This window comes from Rhinolophus hipposideros, assembly GCF_964194185.1.
Source record: "Rhinolophus hipposideros genome assembly, chromosome: 2".
NCBI classification, from domain to species: Eukaryota; Metazoa; Chordata; class Mammalia; order Chiroptera; family Rhinolophidae; genus Rhinolophus; species Rhinolophus hipposideros.
The window spans coordinates 101,519,783-101,539,379 of record NC_138048.1 but is presented as its reverse complement, the minus strand read 5'-3'; the positions used below and the strand labels follow the sequence as shown (position 1 = coordinate 101,539,379).

General features: G+C 41.4%; 2 protein-coding genes across 2 annotated transcripts in view; both read right to left on the bottom strand.

Moving 5' to 3' along the window:
* Positions 1 to 16,979, bottom strand: part of SLC5A3 (solute carrier family 5 member 3) — a 33,976-nt gene extending 16,997 nt beyond the window's left edge. Inside the window, exon 1 of the mRNA XM_081074479.1 lies at positions 16,860 to 16,979. The gene's annotated coding sequence lies outside the window, so the exon portion shown is untranslated. The remainder of the gene's footprint in view (positions 1 to 16,859) is intronic.
* Positions 1 to 16,999, bottom strand: part of MRPS6 (mitochondrial ribosomal protein S6) — a 67,847-nt gene extending 50,848 nt beyond the window's left edge. Inside the window, exon 1 of the mRNA XM_081074496.1 lies at positions 16,860 to 16,999. Coding sequence (XP_080930622.1) covers positions 16,860 to 16,904 — 45 coding nt within the window. The 5' untranslated portion in view covers positions 16,905 to 16,999. The remainder of the gene's footprint in view (positions 1 to 16,859) is intronic.
* Between the last annotated feature and the right edge of the window lie 2,598 nt (positions 17,000 to 19,597).

The window sequence follows — 19,597 nt, the reverse complement described above, 5'->3', positions numbered from 1 at the left end:
GGACCCACTTTGAAACTACCACTGGTTTCAACTCTTCCGTGGATGACACTAGGTCATGTGTATGGAGCAAACTCCAAGGAGCTGGCTTTTTAAGAGAAGAAGTAACAGCAATGGCACCTATGATACCGTATCATATAATCACAATGTCTAAACACTGTGTTAACTCTTAATGGAAGAATGCAAGAGGCTCAGCAATATCAGCTTGTAAAAGACTGGTTAAAGTTATAAATAATGGACATAAAAAATTAACACCTGACACTTACTGACCTAAGTTCTAACACCGTAGGTACCGTGCATAGTAAGTCGTGTGCGTGACTTTAGTCCTCAAAACAATCCTGGGGCAATAAGTACAATTATTATGATCACTTTACAGATGAGAAAACTGAACGTGTTATCTGTGTTTCTGACAGCATTTGCACTTGCACCAGTCTAAATAACAGCTGCCCTTATTATCACTAGATAATACTACCTTTAACAAAAAGAATTTTTTTTATTGATTGAAACATAAAATAAATAAAAGAGCAAACATTATCCATGCTTGCAGAGAAAATTCTTTGTGCTTACAGAAAATACCTGAGATGGATACAAATATTAACAAAATAGACTGCAAACAGCACATGGGATAAAATTCAACTGAAGCATTCATACATAAATGGATACATGTATGGAGAAAATGAGATTCAGAACAAAAAGAAGTCCCAGATACAGGCTTCTTAGGTAAGTACACACAGAGGGCAGAAGGACCTTGATGAGTTAACTCTAAGAGCAGGGCTCATCTATTATTTAGGTTCTCACCGTCCAAATCTAAGGCTTTGGCCTTCATTCTCTTTTTCAGTGTTAATTAGTCCTTCTAAGAGAATAAAAAATTCAGTCTCAAAGTCTCTCCTACACCGTATAGACTGTTACCACAGGCTATATGAATCTATCCAAGCCAATCTTCCTTCACTACTAACTGCCACATCTTTAAGTCTTTAGATGAAAAGAACTGGCTACATGACCCACAGGTCTAAGAGTTCGCATAATAAGATCTATGGACCATGTTCTTACTGAACGAAGTGATTGCGACCACCTAACCTTTTGTCTGCGAGTATCAGTAATTTGGCTTGTACCCCTAAACCTGCTCTACTTTTAGTCTTCCTTGTCTCAGAGAACGGCAACCCCATCCTCACTACTGCTCAAGCCAAAATTATCAATCATCCTTGAACGCCTTGCTCACTTGCTCTCACCCCCCACACAATCAGTCCATTAGCCTATTGGTTCTACCTCAAAAATATGTCCAGCATCAGACCACTTATCATCTCAACTGCCGGCACCCTGCTCCAAATCACCATCCCACCTCATCCAATTAACTACCTGCCCCAGCCTCTTAGCCTGTCTCCGAGCTCTGGCCCTTGGCCCACTGCAGGGCATTAATTAATACAGCACACAGTCACTGCCCAATTCACAACGCTCACTGAACCAAACACGCCTCAGGGCCTCGACACTGGCTGTTTCCTATGCAAGTACATTCCCAGATTTTCACAAGACTTGCTCTCCTCTCTTTTATGTCTTTGCTCAGTAGTAACTTCCTTAACCATCTCAATCTCTCCTTATCCCGCTTTGCTTTTCCCCGTAACTCTCAATACCTTCTAACATACTATAATATGAAACATGTTTGTCTCCTCACTACTAGAATGGAAACTCCATAGCGTAGAGATTCTTGTCTGTGTTGTTCACTGATGTGTGGTCTGTATCTAGAACACTGTCTTATATACTGCAGGTGCTCAAATGTTTGTTAAATAAATGAATCAAATATTAACAACGAAATACTTGATCGAGAGTGTTCAATTTCCAATATCCTACATAATCAATAGTGTTTTCTTTTTTTTTTTTTCCTAACTAATAAGAGATGGCTGATTAAAAGGCCAAGATGGAATAGAGCTTTCCTCCCCCGGCCCCACAGTGCTCAGCGATCTCAAACAGCTCTAACCAAGGGTGTGTGTAATGACAAGGCAAATCAACCTGGGCAAGAATGCCCTATTCAGATAAAAACCTCAACCAGCCATACGTGGAGCCACCACCTCATCCTACCTACCCACCATAAGAGTGCTCATAAGAGTGGCCCACTTCCCGTCACTGTACCCCAATTTCACCCTTCCAATTGTGAACATCCACGTGAGAGTGTGCAGTGACGTGCACAGACCTTCCTCACAGGAGTGCTTTCTGCATCACGGTCATTTCCATGCAGTCAGGACAGGTTAGTGAGGGCAAGCAGAACTTCCTTTCAGCTCACTCTAGCCAAGTCTAGCCAAGTCGAAGCGTTCTACTCCTGTCAACTCACGAAGAACCTCTTCCTTCTTTACTTCTTCATTATATTTAGAGTTAAATGTTCCCACAAACTGGAAATAGTTGCTTTAATAACTACAATTTACCAACACTAATGCCAGGCACCATTTTTACGCTGCATGTACCAGCTCATCTAATACAAAAACCCCTGGAGGTAAGGACGCATGCATAATTATCCCCAATTTACAGATGAGAAAATCGAGGACACATTAAAGGATCATTAAGGGAACCCAGAAATATCCTCTGTAAAGACAAAGAATGTATCCTTTTACAACACTGTCCAGGAAGATACACATTAAAAAAAGTAAAAATAAACACAAGTCAGAAAAATTCTAGCTAACCAATACGGAAGGAATGATGCAGTTAGAAAAATCACTCTTTGCACCCCCTAATGAAATGATGAATCTAGGCAATGATTACAAGGGAAGCTGTAATAGAACCCTCAGGTGCAAGGTTGATGGAGTACTTTAGAACGGACGGATGAGGCTGACAATACTTGCACCCACCAAGAATGAATCTTATCTCTAATAGGCAGACGTAGATAGCTCCTGATGAGGATTCTAGACCCAGGAAACACTTACGTACTCTTGCAAAACAACTTGAATTTAATCAAATTTCCATCTACCAGGTTACAGAAAATTCCTAGAACAGAACACATAAAACACCAGGAAATCATCAACCAAACTCAGAAAAGGAGGAAGGGTGGGGAAGCTATTACAGTCATGCACTACTTAAGGACGAGAGCACTTTCGGAGAAATGCATCATTAGAAGACTTGGTCATTTTGCAATCATCACAGAGAGCACTGACACAAACCTAGATGGCACAGCCTACTACACACCTAGGCTGTGTGGTCTACCACTGTTGTCCACGCAGCCTGTCGCTGACCAAAGCCTCACTATGTGGCACATGACTGTACAGCACCAAAGACTAGAGGTCAGCAGGTAAATGTAACCTGTTGACCTTGTTTGGGTTCAGATTCAAGCAAACCAAATGTGGATAAACAATGGAGACAACTCAGGGAATCTGAATGTGGATTAGATGTTAAGGAAATGTACAAAGGCACCATAGTTGTCTTTTTAAAAGCCCTTACCTTTTAAATATATACTAAATATTTACAGTTCAAATTTTATATCTGCATTTGCTTTAAAGTAATCCAGTAGTAACTGATTCAGAATCATCAACAGTTGCTAAAACCAGTAGGAGACTGTTGGAGAATATTCAGTCTCAAGTTTGTCACTCCATAAATCACTTAATAATTACAAAAGAAAAAAGATACATTTACAATGGAGCAATCTAGTGGATATCACCTAAATCAAATCACTGCCTAAAATCAAAGCGGGATAAACTGACATGCCTCCTTATATGATACACCGACATCCCTATGTAGCATTCCTGCCAACACTGTTTGACTTGTAAGAAAGCAGTGAGACATTTCCAAACACTGAGATAGTCTGCAGGCTAGCAGGCATGGAGTCCTCCAAGTGCCACTGTCATTAATGACAAGGCTTGAGAACTGTTCTAGATCAAGGAGGCTAAACAACTACCTGCATGATCTTTGACTGAATACTGGGTTAAAACACTAAAGAATATCACTGGAATCACAGTAAATTTGAACACGAATTGAACATTTTATAACAGTATTCTATCAATGTCGAATTTGACCGTAAGGTTTATGTTGCGGCTAGAAGAAGGCCCTCATTCCTAAGAAAGGCATGTCAAGGCGCCTGCAACTTTCAAATGGTGCTGAAAAAAAATAAAGAGCAAATATGGATAATTCTAATAATTGGTGATCAGGCAAAAAGTTTACAGGTATTAATTGAATTGTTCTTGTAACTCTTTTAAAGGTTTCAAATTTTAAGATAAAGTTAAAATATAATCAGGAAAAAAAGGGGGAGAGGGAGTGGAGATGAAGCAACATTGGTAAATGTTGATTAACCTTTGAAGCTGGGTGATGGGTAGGTACAATATAGAGATTCATTATACAAGTTACTTGTATGTATGCCTGGGTCTGTGTCTTAACTCTCACTTGTATAAAATGGGAAAAACATGTACCTGAAAGCGACGTCATCAAGACCAATTACTAGATAATAAAGTCCTGTGGAAAAAAATTAAACATTAAACAACTGTCATGCACTGTCACTTCTTTCAGGAAAGGCTTGCAGACAACATATAAACCAATCAAGCGTGCTGAACTGAGCGCAAGTTAATATGACTCCAAGCAAGGTCTCTGCACCTGCCTGCTCTCCTGTCCCCAGGAAATGGCCACAGCTCACTCCCCTGCTTCATGTTTAAGTCTCTGCCTTGCCTGAGGCCTCTAATGAAACTGGAACTTGTCACATTTTGTCCCTTTATCCTGCGTTGTTTCTCAACAGCATTTGCTAGGTTGTCTCCCTTATGAAAGCTGGAACTTTTGTCCTATAGTTTACCACTATCTTCCCCAAACACATAGTAGTGCTGGCACCTAGTAGGCACTCAAAAGATGTGAAGTATTTCCTTCAATCTAACGAGACTTGAACTGTACTACTACTGTAGTGTACACCCCTTTTACAGATTCAGTGATTAAAAGTATAGCTTCGAGTTTGAGACTGCCTTTAGAATACTGGCTCCGCCACTTACTGAATTGCAGTGTGACCCCGGGCACCTTCTTTCTGCTTCTGTTTTTTCATTTGTAAAATGGAGATCACATTATCCAACCCTAAAAATGGCTGAGTATTCAAAAGAAAAACATGTCATACTCCATATAAAAAGCCCTGCTTACACCAGTCACTAAGAGTTAGGGATTATAACCCATGGCCCAACCAGGTCAACTTCGTGGTTCACCCTCACGTTTTCTGTTCTCATCCTACTTAGTTCCAACTTTATGTTCCTAGAAAAACAGTTCCTAGAAGAACAGATACCAAAGTTTCTCATTTTTCCATGTGACTGAGGCCAGAAAATGTAAACACAAAAGTCTTCCTAGTACACCAGATTCTAATTCTCCAAGCAGGCCAAGTCATGAATAGAAGATCCTGACATTGGGATGTTTCCCCTAAGGCAGATAACTTTGGTTGGAAAATTTTAAAAGTTTCTAATTTTCCCCAAGGATTGGGGAATATATTTTCAAGAAGTAAAACATAACACATTAACAGGATAACTTTAAAAGTATTTGGAAAGATTGGTATTGAACCTGAGAAGTGAACATAAAAAACTGGCATGGCATCATAGATTACGAATGCAGCTACATTTTTCTCTTATATTTCAAAGATAGCACAAGTAGATAGACTGGTATAAAAATACAGAGAAATAGTGTCAGAATTGCTTTCACTGGATGTCAGAAGGTAAGAGATCTTGAAATGATAGCTTCCAATTATTTCATCTTAATCAGATAAAATATTTAATAAAGAAAATATTAGGAAGAATTTCTTTTCTTCACTTGACTCTTAAACTGAATTTGCAAAAACTTCTGGTACTCAATCCACACGTTGAGAATGGCATTCCTGAGACCAACAGTGCTACCAGAGTCTGCCACACTTAAGACTGTCCCTCATGGAAACCTGGGGTCTAAGGTTTTCAAGACAGTATATTACACACAGTTGCTTTCTCACATAAATGCAAACAGAAGGCAAGTAGTACACCAGCAAAAGAATGACAATCAAAACAACCTACTACTGAGTCACACATTCACTTACCAGGTTCAAATGATTTTAAAAAAGGATACTTAAAGACATCTCTCCTGTAATAACATATACCCAACAAAGATGGTATCCCCAAATCTAGCTTTTCGTTCAACAACAGAAACTCACCTTAAATTTGAATCTAACCAGTACTGAATGATGTTTTATATTTATAATTTGCACAAGGACATCTGAACAAAAACTGAAAACAGGGCAGATGTCTGGGACTTTAACTAGTTCTCCACCTTCTAAGAGAAGCTAAGACTGCACATGGGTTCCCACACAAGGATCTGCCCAGCACCTGAAATCCAAGTGTAGCTAAGGTCTGATCACCACAAAGAGAATTTTCTCATACTGGACCACAGCCACAGCAATCTGGCTGTTACAGATGCACTTGGGATTCTTCACCTGACAAAATTAAAGCATTTTAACAGCCAGGGTAGAGGGTCAAGGGAAATGCTTTAAAAACCTAAGACTAAACAAAGACAAAAGTGGAAAATCTTCATTCTGGAGCAGAAGCAAGCAAATGACAGCTTATGAGCACTGAGGGGGTCCAGGTCCAGGTCATTGGTTTTTGGTCCATTCTTTCATTTGGAATTCAATGTTTAAGCTCTCATCCACACCAGCCTCTACTGAAGTAGTCTCAAAGTAGGTAGGGGTTCCTCACCTAGGGCACTGTAATCATAGTACAAATGATTGAAGGGCTGGGGGCAGAACAAATCAATTATATCCTGGACTTGAAAGATAGGGGAAGAACAAACTGCACCTGAACTTTTTATCTGCGATTTGCTGTTATGGATCTGGAGTGAGAGTGGGAAAGTGAGAAAGACAAAAAGGGAAAGTCAGTCAAGATAATAATTTGGCTTCCATTCTATAGAAACATGAAGCCTGGTCAAAAATAATATTTCGTCATTCCCTTGTTCTATACTCCGACTAGAGGAGTACCTAGCTTTTTTCCATGGTAACACTATATTCCAAGGATCATAGGTCATATGTGGACCTCAGACATACCCTGAAATGTCATTTTCTTTGCCCAGAAACAGTATTTCAAAGCCCTAAGAGGTTAATACAATCACCCAGACATCTAAAGAAAAAGAGGACTATGAATACCAATTTCTGACAGTTTATACTAAGTCATACTTGATTCCTGTGCCACTCCCTGCAGTCTACATGTACACATTAGCCTTGATGGGCATGCATAATCTAGTAGTCCAAAACTAGAAACTGATACTACTTTTAAGAACTGAACATGTTTGCCTTTTACTGTTAGTCATATTGTAAATCAATGACCAAAAATAACAAGGTGAGTTTTGTCAACATGTGAGCAGCAATTTCTGAATCATAAATGCTAAAAGAGAGAAATTTAAAGGCAATTAAGGACATCTTTAAAGAACATCTAAAGCCAATTATCAAAATCATAAATTATAAGATGGTAGCTATACCTAACCAACAAGTACATTTCCTTTGGTCCGTGGTGCATAAATATTTTTGAGTTAGTTGCCAACATCTTAAAAATCAGATTTCCTGTAAAATCTGGATTTCTGATTAGAAACAGGATAGGAAAGGAGGAGCCGGAGAAACCAGGCCCATACTCCGCATGGCAGTAATAGACTGGAGCAGAATAAGCACCAGCGCAGGAGCACACACACCCATGCCCGCCCCCCAGCAGCTCTTCATTTTGCCACGGGCCCACCCAACCCTTTCCATCTTGAATTAAAACTCCCAACTATGACAAAATAATTTAGGGATGATGACAATCATTCATACTTACCCAGTTTTAAAACACAATAGTTAGAATTTACAACACACCCTGTCTATTCCTTAGACAACTTTGTTAAATAGCATTTATTAATTAATGAATACATTTATATTTCATGTTGCCATCTCCCAAAGAGAATGAAATTTAAAAGTTACCAGCATTACTATTCTTCTTTGTCACATTCTTGTTTCTTCATCCATTATACACTCACACACACACATTTCTCAAGTCTGCTTCATCCGTTGCCCAATACCCTATACCATCCAATATCCCATTATGCAGCTTCGGAGTAAAATAAAATAATCAGGTACAGAAAAAGTTACAAATTAAGTCTGAAATAAAGTGGGATTTAAAAGGCTGACATACACACATATCAAAAAATGCATTCTCTCTTATAAAAGGTCTTATTTTGGTCTTGTTGGATGGCAGGTACTGCTGGCTTATAAGACAATTACTAAAAAAATCAAGTAAGCATGTTAATGAAATATGTGCTATATTATAACATGTGCTAAATATAAAATAGTTTTAATTCCTTTATTTAAAAGAAGTCTATGCCAATAGGAATGAACCAAATCTCTTAAAATCACCAATTACAAGGAAAAACATAGTTTTATAATACATTGCTGCATCAAAACTTAAAAGTAAAATACTAATCGAAAATACTACATAGCAGTGGAAATCGATTGGGCTACTATTTCATGCTCCATCTGCTGATTCTACTGAAAAGTGGTCATCCTTATAGCTTTAGCCATCAGGCAATTAGCAATCAAACATTTACTGAGTAAGTTAAAATACTAAGTTTCCCCCCACACCTGCCTCAAATCACCTTAGCACTTAGCCTATCTAAACTGCATAATTCTTGTCTTTAATTTTCTCTAGTCTTCACTTTTTCCAACCTTCTCACCTAAAAAACACATTTAAGTCTTACTAAGTACAAGTTATATAAGGTCAGACGGAAGAGATGAACACAGAGCCCAAACACAAATAGTTTTTAGCTCTTGATGAGGAGTCCCAACGCACACAGTGCTTGGCAAAGGCCAGTAGCTGTTGAATAAACCATATACATCTGTTTGACAAAGGCATGATTCTACGTTGGTAAGAGTTCATGGGACCCCTCATACACTCTACAAATCACAGATGCAAAAGCTTGCCCTTGCTTTATTAGCATGCCAGCTATTACCATGTTTTCCCAAAAATAAGACCTATCCGGACAATCAGCTCTAATGCGTCTTTTGGAGCAAAAATTAATGTAAGACCCGGTCTCATATAATATAATATGAGACCGGGTTTTATATAAGATCAGGTCTTATTTTACTATAATGTAAGACCAGGTCTTATATTAATTTTTGCTCCAAAAGACGCATCAGAGCTGATTATCCGGCTAGGTCTTATTTTCTGGGAAACACAGTATGGAGAATGGCTCATGTTCACTAATTCAAATATTTATTGAGCAAGTACTGTTATTTCAGGTTTGACTCAGTCTCAGATTCTGATAAAATAACTTACATAAAAGAAATTTACCTTTAGGAGTCTCTTCATCAACAAAGTGTGAATGGAAAGTTCAATTAAGTTCAATAACTTGCCTGAGGTCACAAAGCTACTTTAAGGACACACTGAACACTACAAACTCCAAAGTCATGTTACAACTTTCTCCTCAAAAACTCTCCAACTTAGGGAACACTCCCACTTTACAGATGAGGAAATGAGAATCCAAAAAGGTTAAGATCCCTAGGAGGTAGGTGCCAGGAACCAAAACCAGGGTGATCGCTCTCTAAAGCTTTCTAGGATTCCAGTGCCAGATCTTTGTTCATTCCAACATAACATAACCACTATCTTCATTTAGAAGCTTATATTCTTCCATTCATTTAGATAATAATCAAAGTACTTACTGAAGCAGAAGCCTTTGTATCCAAAACAATCATATCCAAAATAGGGAAAAAAAGGGATTAAAGCTAATATAGGAATCAAAAAATCATACATACATACCTTTTTTTTAAAGTTTCACACATACATGTACATCATTTGCCAATTTTAATACAGGGGAAAAGCACTTGGAGAAAGGGATCGATGATGTGGAGTTCTTGCTGAGTCAAGTTCCTTCTGCTTGATCTAAACCACATCTATAAATGCGTCATCTACAATTTCCAGTTGTTTCATTAAAGTGGACAGCTTTAAGAAATCCCTGTAACGCAGTCTATATACAGAATCCTCCTGGACTGTTATTGTTCTTCCTCCCAAACTTCTAGAGATTACAGCCAAATCTAATTCTACAGCCATTATTTTAGTGACTCACCTTTATCAAATCTTTCCAAAGAATCCAGCTCGGTTTTCAGGAGGAAAAAAAGTTTGCACTTATTTTATCAGTTGACGTATTTAAATTATTATAAAAACAAGGTTACCTGCCATAAAATAGTGTTGGAAATCAACACGACTTCTGGCTAGCACATAACTTGCCCAGTGCAAGCCAAGTACACAGAACTAAAAGCATCTTACTGGCACAAAAGGTCAGCATGCTATCTCATATCTAAGAACTGTTTTAGAGATGACAGTAGTCATCCTTGTAAGGCTTCTAAGTGACCATTGACTGTATGTGCAAAGCAGAGCAGAAGACAGAAATGAAACAGATATGACCCTTAGCATTTATAATTGAGCAAAGGAGGTAAGAAACACCAATTAACTAACTGTAACACAAAGTAAAAAGGGATCCATATGATAAGACACAGAAAAACATCATGCAAGTTCAAAGGAAAGATTAGTGTCTATTCCAACAGCGCAAGTCTTCAACAGTTGTTTAATGTACCAAGAGCATTAAAATGAACTTCAGACACATTTTCATGGAGATGGGGCAATGTGAAAAGAAAGGGCATTCCACGAAAAGCAGTGTGACACGTGTACCAAAGAAAATAAAAGGGAATGCTATTTATGGGAATCTGCAGCAGCTTCATTTACTTGGTATATGGAATGGAGAATGAAAGAAATTGAGAGGTTTCTTTATTTTTAAAAAAAAATAGGTTGGAATCCTATCAGAGGCGGCCTTGGATGCCAAACTTCATCTGTATGTCTCTTTCAAAAGAGAGGTGTGCTCTAATTTGACAACAGCACTGACACAAGCAACTAATATGTGAAGGCAATGAAATAAGCAGAAAGGCATCACTGTACAATGAAGGGTTTGTATTTTCTTGTTCAAAATGCATCGCCATTTAATTCTTTCAAAGTATGTTCTCTCAAGAACATGTATTTTTGCACTCCAAGAAGCATATATACAGGTATTAACTCCTCAGCAGTATGTTAAAGACCAGCTAAGAAACTGCAAGACTCAAGCAAGACATACGAGACCAAGGCAGAGAAGAAACTATATGGGATTGAGACTGCAGGAACACAAAGAGTGGAATTTGTTCAGCCCCAGGTAAAAGAAGACAGAGAACCCATAAACAGAAAATAAGACAGGTTTTGGCATAGGCAAAGCATTCAGTTTGAAGCACACTGAGTTTGCAGTGCTAAGGGGACATCCAGCAAGCTATAACCGGCACAGAGGAAAGTACGAAATGCCAGAATTCTTGGCTTATTGCCTAAAAATGGCAAGTCATTCATATGAAGGTCAAAGGTATAGTATATAAAGAGAAGGAAAAGGATGGAATCAAAGAGGCAATGTCAAAAACAGCACCATAAGAAACTAATAGAAATACTGGACTGGGAAATTATGCCTGCATACTCTAAATCAGGGGTCAGCAAATTTCTTTTATGAAGGACCTGATAGCAAATATAAACAAATGAACAAGGTTATGTTCCAATACACCTGTATTTATGGACTCTGAAATTTGAATTTCTGAATTCTCATGTCATAAAATTTTGTTTTCCCCAATGATTTAAAAATGTACAATACTTTCTTGACTCATAGACCATACAAAAATATTGGTGGCAAGTTAGATTTGGCCTGTAAGCCACTTTGCCAACTCCTGCTCTATGTTAGAGCAACAAGGATAAGAGAACCAGATTAACTGTCCGTTTCCAAACTTCTGAGGGTATTTTTCCTTTAGATAATTTGATAACCTAACAGACATTCACAAATTTGAATGATTTCCTTAAATTTGACTAATTCCTTAAATCCAACTCCCCTACGAGATAATTACATGTGTTGTGTTGATGCTAAGTCCTACTGGTTAAGAACACTTCCACTAGCCTTCCACTAAAGAGGTATTCCTTACCTTGAACAGAAAAATCATACCTGTACTACAGATACAGCAAGGCTCACTAAATGAAAAATATTACTTCTGAATTTGTCCCTCATTGCTTTCAAACTCTTAGATTTCTTTAGTGATTTTAAAATCTAAAGGTTAGAAGATTCAACAGCAGTCTGCATATAAATGCTTAGACTTTAAAAGCCTATGAACATCAGTACTGGATGTCAGTCATGAATAACAATTAAGAAAAAAAAAATTTTCGGGGCGGCCGGATGGCTCAGTTGGTTGGAACCCAGGCTCTTGACAACAAGGTTGCCGGTTCATGGGATGGTGGGCTGTGCCTGCTGCAACTAAGTTTGAAAACGGCGACTGGACTTGGAGCTGAACAGCCCTGGAGAAACACACTGTTCCTCAATATTCCCCAATAAAATCTTCAAAAAAAAAAATTTTTAGTGCAGAATATCAACTTCTGACAGGCATTCTTCATGATTACAAACCATGTCTGGGGAGGAAGGACTTCCCTACCCCCAAGCCTCTCCTTGTACCTTAGTTGTAGCTCAGGGGCAGGAACAGGGCTCCTTCTTCAACCACTTGCTGCGGCAATAAGCTGTAACCCAAGAACACTTTAATCCAAATGAAAGTATAACATTGTCCACAAAGCTCAAGTCTTTCATTACGAGAAAACTACTTTAAGTTGTCTGGTATCAAGCAGACAAAACACTAAAAGAGTGATTATTAAAGACACAAGCTAAGCTACTCAGGAAGGGCCCATGAGAAGGAAAAGACTAACAGCCATATGACAGCTAGAACAAAGATGTTTCCTTTCTATCTGAATTTTTGTCAGCCACCACCTGAGAGCAGAAATATCACCCTTTGCTAGTCATCAAATGTTGCTAAGCAAACCAAGCTACAATGACTAGGGCTGGCCAGTCCCACACTTGAGTTCATTAGCACCGTATGCCACTAAAACATTCTGGAGTTACTACTTTTCAGAAGATCCTAACTTGGATACAACTCTAGAACAAATACAAAACTTTTGCCAGGTTTTCTAAGCAAAAAGGCTTGAGTGAAGAGAAATAGAAGCGACTCTTCACCACATAATCAAAAAACCTACTGCTTCCCACATTTTAGGAACAAGAATAACACAACACTTCGATTTCTAAACTTATAAAACCCAGGTGGTATAATAAACTCAGATTACATCATAAAACTCTTTGCCTACAAAACATTATTTCAATGAGTTATCTTAAAATTTAAAATATAACCTACTTTTCAATAAAATTGACAATAAATGAGTATTAAACATAAAATAACTTAGGAAATGTTTTAAAGAAAAAAAAAATTAAGATTTCCAAAGCACCTACCTGCTCTTTTATTCCTACTAGAATAATCTATATAAAGGGGTATACAAATGCTATTTTATTATACACACATGCATTCGCTTAGCAACTAAGCTGGTTATTATTTAAACCATTAACCTTTAATTCCTCATGTAAAATTTCCTTAGTAGCAATGAGAAAACTTCAGGAAAAAATATTTTCCCAGGGCTTTCACAACTCCAAATAATGCCTACTCTGGGCAAACGTAGTAAGACATGATAATTAAAGTGTTCCTAAATTAAGTAACCAAAGAAAATAAATGCTCTGCATTGATCTTCTTTTCTGCTCAAAATTCCTCTTCCTGAACCCATTTCCAGCATAAAAATTGTCTACAGTTTACAGAGCTTTTCCTAGGCTTCGCTACCCTGTAGGTTCACGTATTGGCAATTCAGTCTATCTTTAACCTATGTGAAATTAACTACCAATCGTTAAAACCTCATTTCAAAGTGAAATCAAAGGACGCTGGCCATTTTCTCAACCTCTCCAGAGAAGGGACCTCAGGAATTAGTGTCAGACCTCAACCACCAAATGCAAGACCCCTCCCTCTATCGACCTGAATGTTCTGGCTGCAAGAGGACAGGGTGGAAGTGGAGAATTTTCCATCTCGCAGGCAATTCGTTTCTTTTTCAGTTGTTAGAAAAGGTCTTTCACGTGCTGGATTGAGACTTCTGGAAACCTGCAGCCTGTGCTTTTCTGTGTAGCTATGTCCTTCCACACTACAGCCTTGAATACTGTATTTTCCAAAAGAGAATAAAACTTTTCGGAGATCTCTGATACAGATAAAATACTCTGAAAATCTTTTTATTTGGATACTCTTCTATAAATATGGTCAAAGACCAGTCTAGGCAACTATCCTTTCAAATGGCTTTAGTCATTACCGTTAAAGGCCTGGTTTCACGACATCCATTACTTTATTATGTCCAATTTCAGACTTTAACCACACTTTTACTTACTTTTTATGCTAAATTAAAATAAAAGTTGAGGAAAATAGACATGACTTATATATACACACATTAAAACAAAATTCAAGCTAAATAGCACCTGCAAATAAGTTTCTCCTTGGGAGGAACTGGTATCTACATTCATAAATGCACAAAGGTTTAAGGGCAACAAAAGCATAGACTCATTATAATTAACTCCCAATTGCAAACTGAGAAAGATATAATGGGAACTTCTAAGTGACTGATTAACACACAAATGTATAGTTCAATAAAGGCTCATTCTATATACTATACCCTGAATTCTTTCAATGGGGACTCCCACTAGTGACCGCTACAATGCCCTGGATTGGCTAATATGTATAAGCACATTTCCTCAATTCCAAGACACATAAATGATTCGGGGAGGACTATGCCATCACATTAAAGGGGTATACTATGAAAGGTATACATTTCAGAATCTAAAAATGTGCAACTTAGAATGGAGGAGGTACAATAGGCTTCCTACGCAGGACCAGGAACTGCTCTCGATTAGAACTGAGACTCGAACGTGTACAAGCTCACGATGGGATTTTGCATTAAATAAACCTAGCGTTAACTTTTTCCATTCATTTTTTCCCCCAAGTATCCTATTTTAGAATCCGATAATTTTCCTAAACTGAAAACAAAATTGTTCAAAACCAGGAAGTCTTTGTGTTATACATTTACAACCTACTTTAAAAATATTTTTTGTGAACCAAAAAAATTGAGAAGTTTTGTTGTTGTTGTTGAATCTTAACTTTATTTAGGTCAAGGAACGCTCAACACAACTTCACTGTTACAATGTCCTATCGGGAGCCATCAGGGCCTCCTCCTCCAAGGAGGAGTTCACCCTGATTATCTGCTGAGGTTTTCTACCCCACCCCCCCTCCTGTGAGGATTTCAAGGAGAGTACTGAATTACTATTTTAACCAAACTGTACTATGCGGCTTACCTAAACTAGGGTAAAAGATGTATGCTCCACAATCCAGGAGCATACAAATAAAAAACTGGATACAAAAACAAAAACAAAACACAGTAACTCAATAAAATACATTTCATGTACTTGCAGCCATGTTAACCAATGTACTTTGCAGCTATGCTAAAGACAAAGAGTTCAAAGTTTTCATTTCAAACAATTATGCCTATACACTGACTTTTGACTCCTCAGTGATCACCCATTTCCTCCCTAAAACAAGGTGAAACAAAAGAAATTTCAATAACCGCATTTCCCCCGGTTCTGTGGTATCTCCTAAAAAGCACAAGTTTAAAGGAGGGCTTACACAATTTCAAACAATTAAAAATGTTTCCTTTTAAAAAATGTGTTTTTCATTGTTCCTCTTCTCTTTAAGCAATGTGTCTTACCGTGGAGGACGGAGGGCCAAGAAAGGAGGACTACCCCAGGGGCTAGACAACACAATCTTGTTTTCTCCCCAATTCTGGGATAACAAGCTTGGGGACACAATAGCCTGCCTGCTCAGGAGGCACGGGTGTCCTTTCCCACTGGATAAGGTGCAAAGAATGGAACTATCTCGGTGATTGTTACTTTTTCTGTACAGCCCGGACCGTGATCCAGGCTTAATTAAGTTCAACCAAACTTTGTAACTGCTGTTCCACGAAATTGATTCACACAGAGAACTGTGCACAGGCCTCTAGTGCTGGAGGAAGCTATGCTTTCCAAGTTCAGACACAGTATATTTCACTTTTTATTAATTCCTGGGGGGAGGGGGTGCATACACCACACTCTACGTTACCGACTTCAAGGAAGAACAGGGATTTCAGCGCCGGCTTGAGGAGTACCCGACCCAGAACAGAGGACGAAGAGCTGCCTCCAGGCCGCGCGGGCCCGTCCTCGGCCACACCAGCATCTGAAGTGAACGGGCTGCAGGTTCGCTTATCATCCCTCCAAACCTGAAATACCCTACCTCAAGATCAATCAAAAGCAGGGGGAGAAAAAGTTTCTTCCGGAGGCGCAAAAAAGGTCACAACTTGGATGAATGAAACTGGGCTAAGAGCACCCGGAGCAGGATTTTCGCTGAAGTCAGAAAAAGAGAAGTCAAAGATTTTTTTTTTTTTTTTAACGTGAGAGCGGTTGCATGCGACCGTGGTCCAGATAAGTGCACAAACACGCTTTGGAGAACGTTTTATTGAACGCGGACGGTTCCGGGGCGGCCAGCAGGCGCTAGAGTGGTGGCGGACGGCGGAGGCGGAGCGGGCGGAGGCGGAGCGGGCGACGGCGGGGCCGGAGACAAGGCAGCTTCGCGACGACGGGAGCGGGGCCGGGCGCTCGCGCGTGTCCTCCCGCGGACCTTCCACAGGACTCCCGCTGCCGGCCCTGCACCCCCGCCCACCTGGCCGGCGGCTTGCGAGGCACACCCACCCGCGACCGCGCTCCCGCGCGGGCACACCCCCACCCCCCGCGCGCACGCGGCCTCGCCGAGCCGGCCAGCCCAAGCGCGCCCCCTCAGTGCGGACGCCCGCCGCCCGCCCGCCGCCCGCGGCCCTGGCCTCCTCCCGGCCATGCGGGGAGGACGAGGGGCGGTGGCCTAGCGGCAGTGGGGGCGCCCGCGCGGGAAGGCAGGTTCTGAAGGGAAGGTCACTTACCCGCTGCATGGCTTTCAGGATTAAAGCCAGCTCGTAGCGGGGCATGCCCAAACGCTAGGCGCGCGACTCTGGACCGAACCGGCTCCCGAAACGCTGAGAGGCGGGGACAACGGGGAGCCGACGAGCTGCTCAGCCGGAAGGCTCCCAGGCGGCGAAAGCACGATCCGGCCCCGCGAGCCCGGGCTTAAAGGCTCTGGCAGCTGCGCAGACGGGCCGCCACGCCCCTCCGGCGCGCCACGCCCCCTGCGCGCAAGGCCACGCCCCCTCCTTAAGGCGGCCGCGCCCCCTCGACAGCCGTGCTGCCTGCGGCGAGCCGGGCCCCCCCTTCGCCAGAACCCCCACCCGGGTCCGGCACCGGTTGCGCTGGAACAGCGCCGTGGGCTCGGCCGAATAACGGCCCACGGAGGCCCCACGCCCCCTCCGATGTTGCCGCAGCCGCCGCGCCTGCTACCTACGGTTCTCGAATCAGCTGGAACTTTCCACGCCTTCGCTCTCCTCCAGGGCGGCGGGCAACCGTACGCTCCCGTGTGCGCGTGCGCCGCTGTGCGGTCTTGTCCGTGCGCGCGCTTCTCGCTCCCGACTCCCGGCCGCGAGGAACCTTCTCGGTGGCTGCGCTCCTCCGGGGGGGCTGCGGCCAGACCCCGGGCTCTCGTGGCCCCCGGCGGCGTTGCGAGGTTCCGAAACGTTCCTGCTTCGGACTGCGCCCGGTCCGCCCTGGACCCTCCAAGGCCTGGGCCCCCAAGGCCGCCCTGGACCCCCAAGGCCCTGGACCCCCAAGGCCGCTCACGCCCACTGCCCACAGCTCTTCGTCGTCGCGCGGCCGCAGTCGCGGCTTTCCGGGGCCGCCTCCCTGGCGCGGTGGGCTCCGAGCGCGGGCTGGGGGCCCCCGCGGGTTAGGGTCGGGCCCCACGCCTCGCCGGCTCCCTGACCTTGGGCAGGCTCCTGCAGAAAGGGGACGTGGAAGGCACCCACTCCCAGGGCAGTGAGTTGATGCACGTGAACCGCTGAGAAGCGACACAGCGACACAGCAATTTGTGCGAGCCCGGCCTGACCCGCGTGTTGTTGCCAAAGGCAGGCTAATACTTCGGCTCAAACGAATATTCTTTAAATGCGAGGCGTTTATTTAGAGGACCCGCCATCACCGTCTGGGATCTGAGCGTGCCTGCACTCGCCTTAGCCCCCAGATGTGCACACAGGGCTCGACTCTTCCTCCAGCCGGGGGCTGCACCACCAATGTCAGGAAATGTGCTCCATACACTTCTTAACAGCTCCACCCGTTAGAGATTGAGGCCCCTGCCACTATCGCCCCTGCCCTTTGCTTTCCCCATTAAAAGGGTCTGTGAGATGTTTGTCAACTTTAAAGTGACTTATTGATAATAGGTAAAACTTACTGAGCACTTACTGTGTGTCAGGCAATACGCTGAGGCTTTTATATGTAGCTCATAAAATTTTCAAGAGCGGTGTGAGGCCAGTAACTAATATTAACCCCACTTTAGGGATTCAGAAATGTAGGCACGCAAAGGTTCTATAACTAGCCCCAGGCCAAACATCCTAATAGAAACAAACTTTGGATCCAGACTGCATGAAGGCTGAGCCCATATTCTTAGTCCAGCCCGGGGTTCTCCTACCACACAGATTAAGGTGCTGGTGTTATTCAGTGGATTTACCATGTATTCCAAAAATAGAGTCCGTTTGTCACCTTATCCAGAGACTTCACTATTTCTCATTTCCAATCTTTCATTCCCCGCAAAAGGTAAGGATGGTTTGAACACAACCTTTTCTGTATTATCTGGCTTTTAATATTTTCTAGTCTTGGACGTCTCTCTAACTCGTGTTCTTCCTAAGAAAACTATACAGGTATTAATACAAATTGCCTAGTTAGTGTAGGCTAATTTCACTCCTAGTTTAAAAGAGTAGAATACTATAAATACCTTTACCCCTTATTGGATACATGGTTTGCAACTATTTTTTCCCCATTTTGTCCGTTGCCTTTTCATTTTGTTGATCATATCCTTTGCTATGCAGAAGCTTAGTTTGATGCAATCCCACTTTTCTATTTTGCTTTTGTTGCCTGCACCTTGGTGTCATATATATATATATATATATATATATATATATATATATATATTTCGTTATCATATATATATATCATATATATATATATATATATATATATATATATATATCATTATCAAGGCCAATGTCAAGAAGCTTTTCCTCTATGTATAAGGGAAGGAAGCAAGGAATTTCTGGACTTTCATAAGTGAGTTACAGGTTTTCCTGGATGGTCTGACTTCAACTTATCAACCACATGTCCCAGTTTGGGAATGAGACAATAGGGACCCAGAAGAAATATGCCAAGCCAAAGGGCAGGACTGTACCATGAGCTGACTCAACTTTTAGCATTTCCTCTTGAAGCTCCACAGTTTTTCCCTAATGCCCTGTAATGAGTGAGGATCTGGCTTCTTCCTCCACTCCACCCTCTAACCTGACAAGTGTCAGAAGGAAATTAGTCTAATTGCATAATGCCTCACCATCGCACCCCACAACCCACCCAATCTGGTGGCTACCCACTGGCTCATTCCATTTCTTCTGAAAGGGAGAGAGAGGGCAGCTACCCTGATTTTCCCCCCTCAACCTTTTTTTTTAAAGCACAGTATCAGAATACTGGTGGATTCATTAAAAATTAGTAATAAAATAAAATCACAAGGAACACTCCAAATTTAGTATCTTCCTAC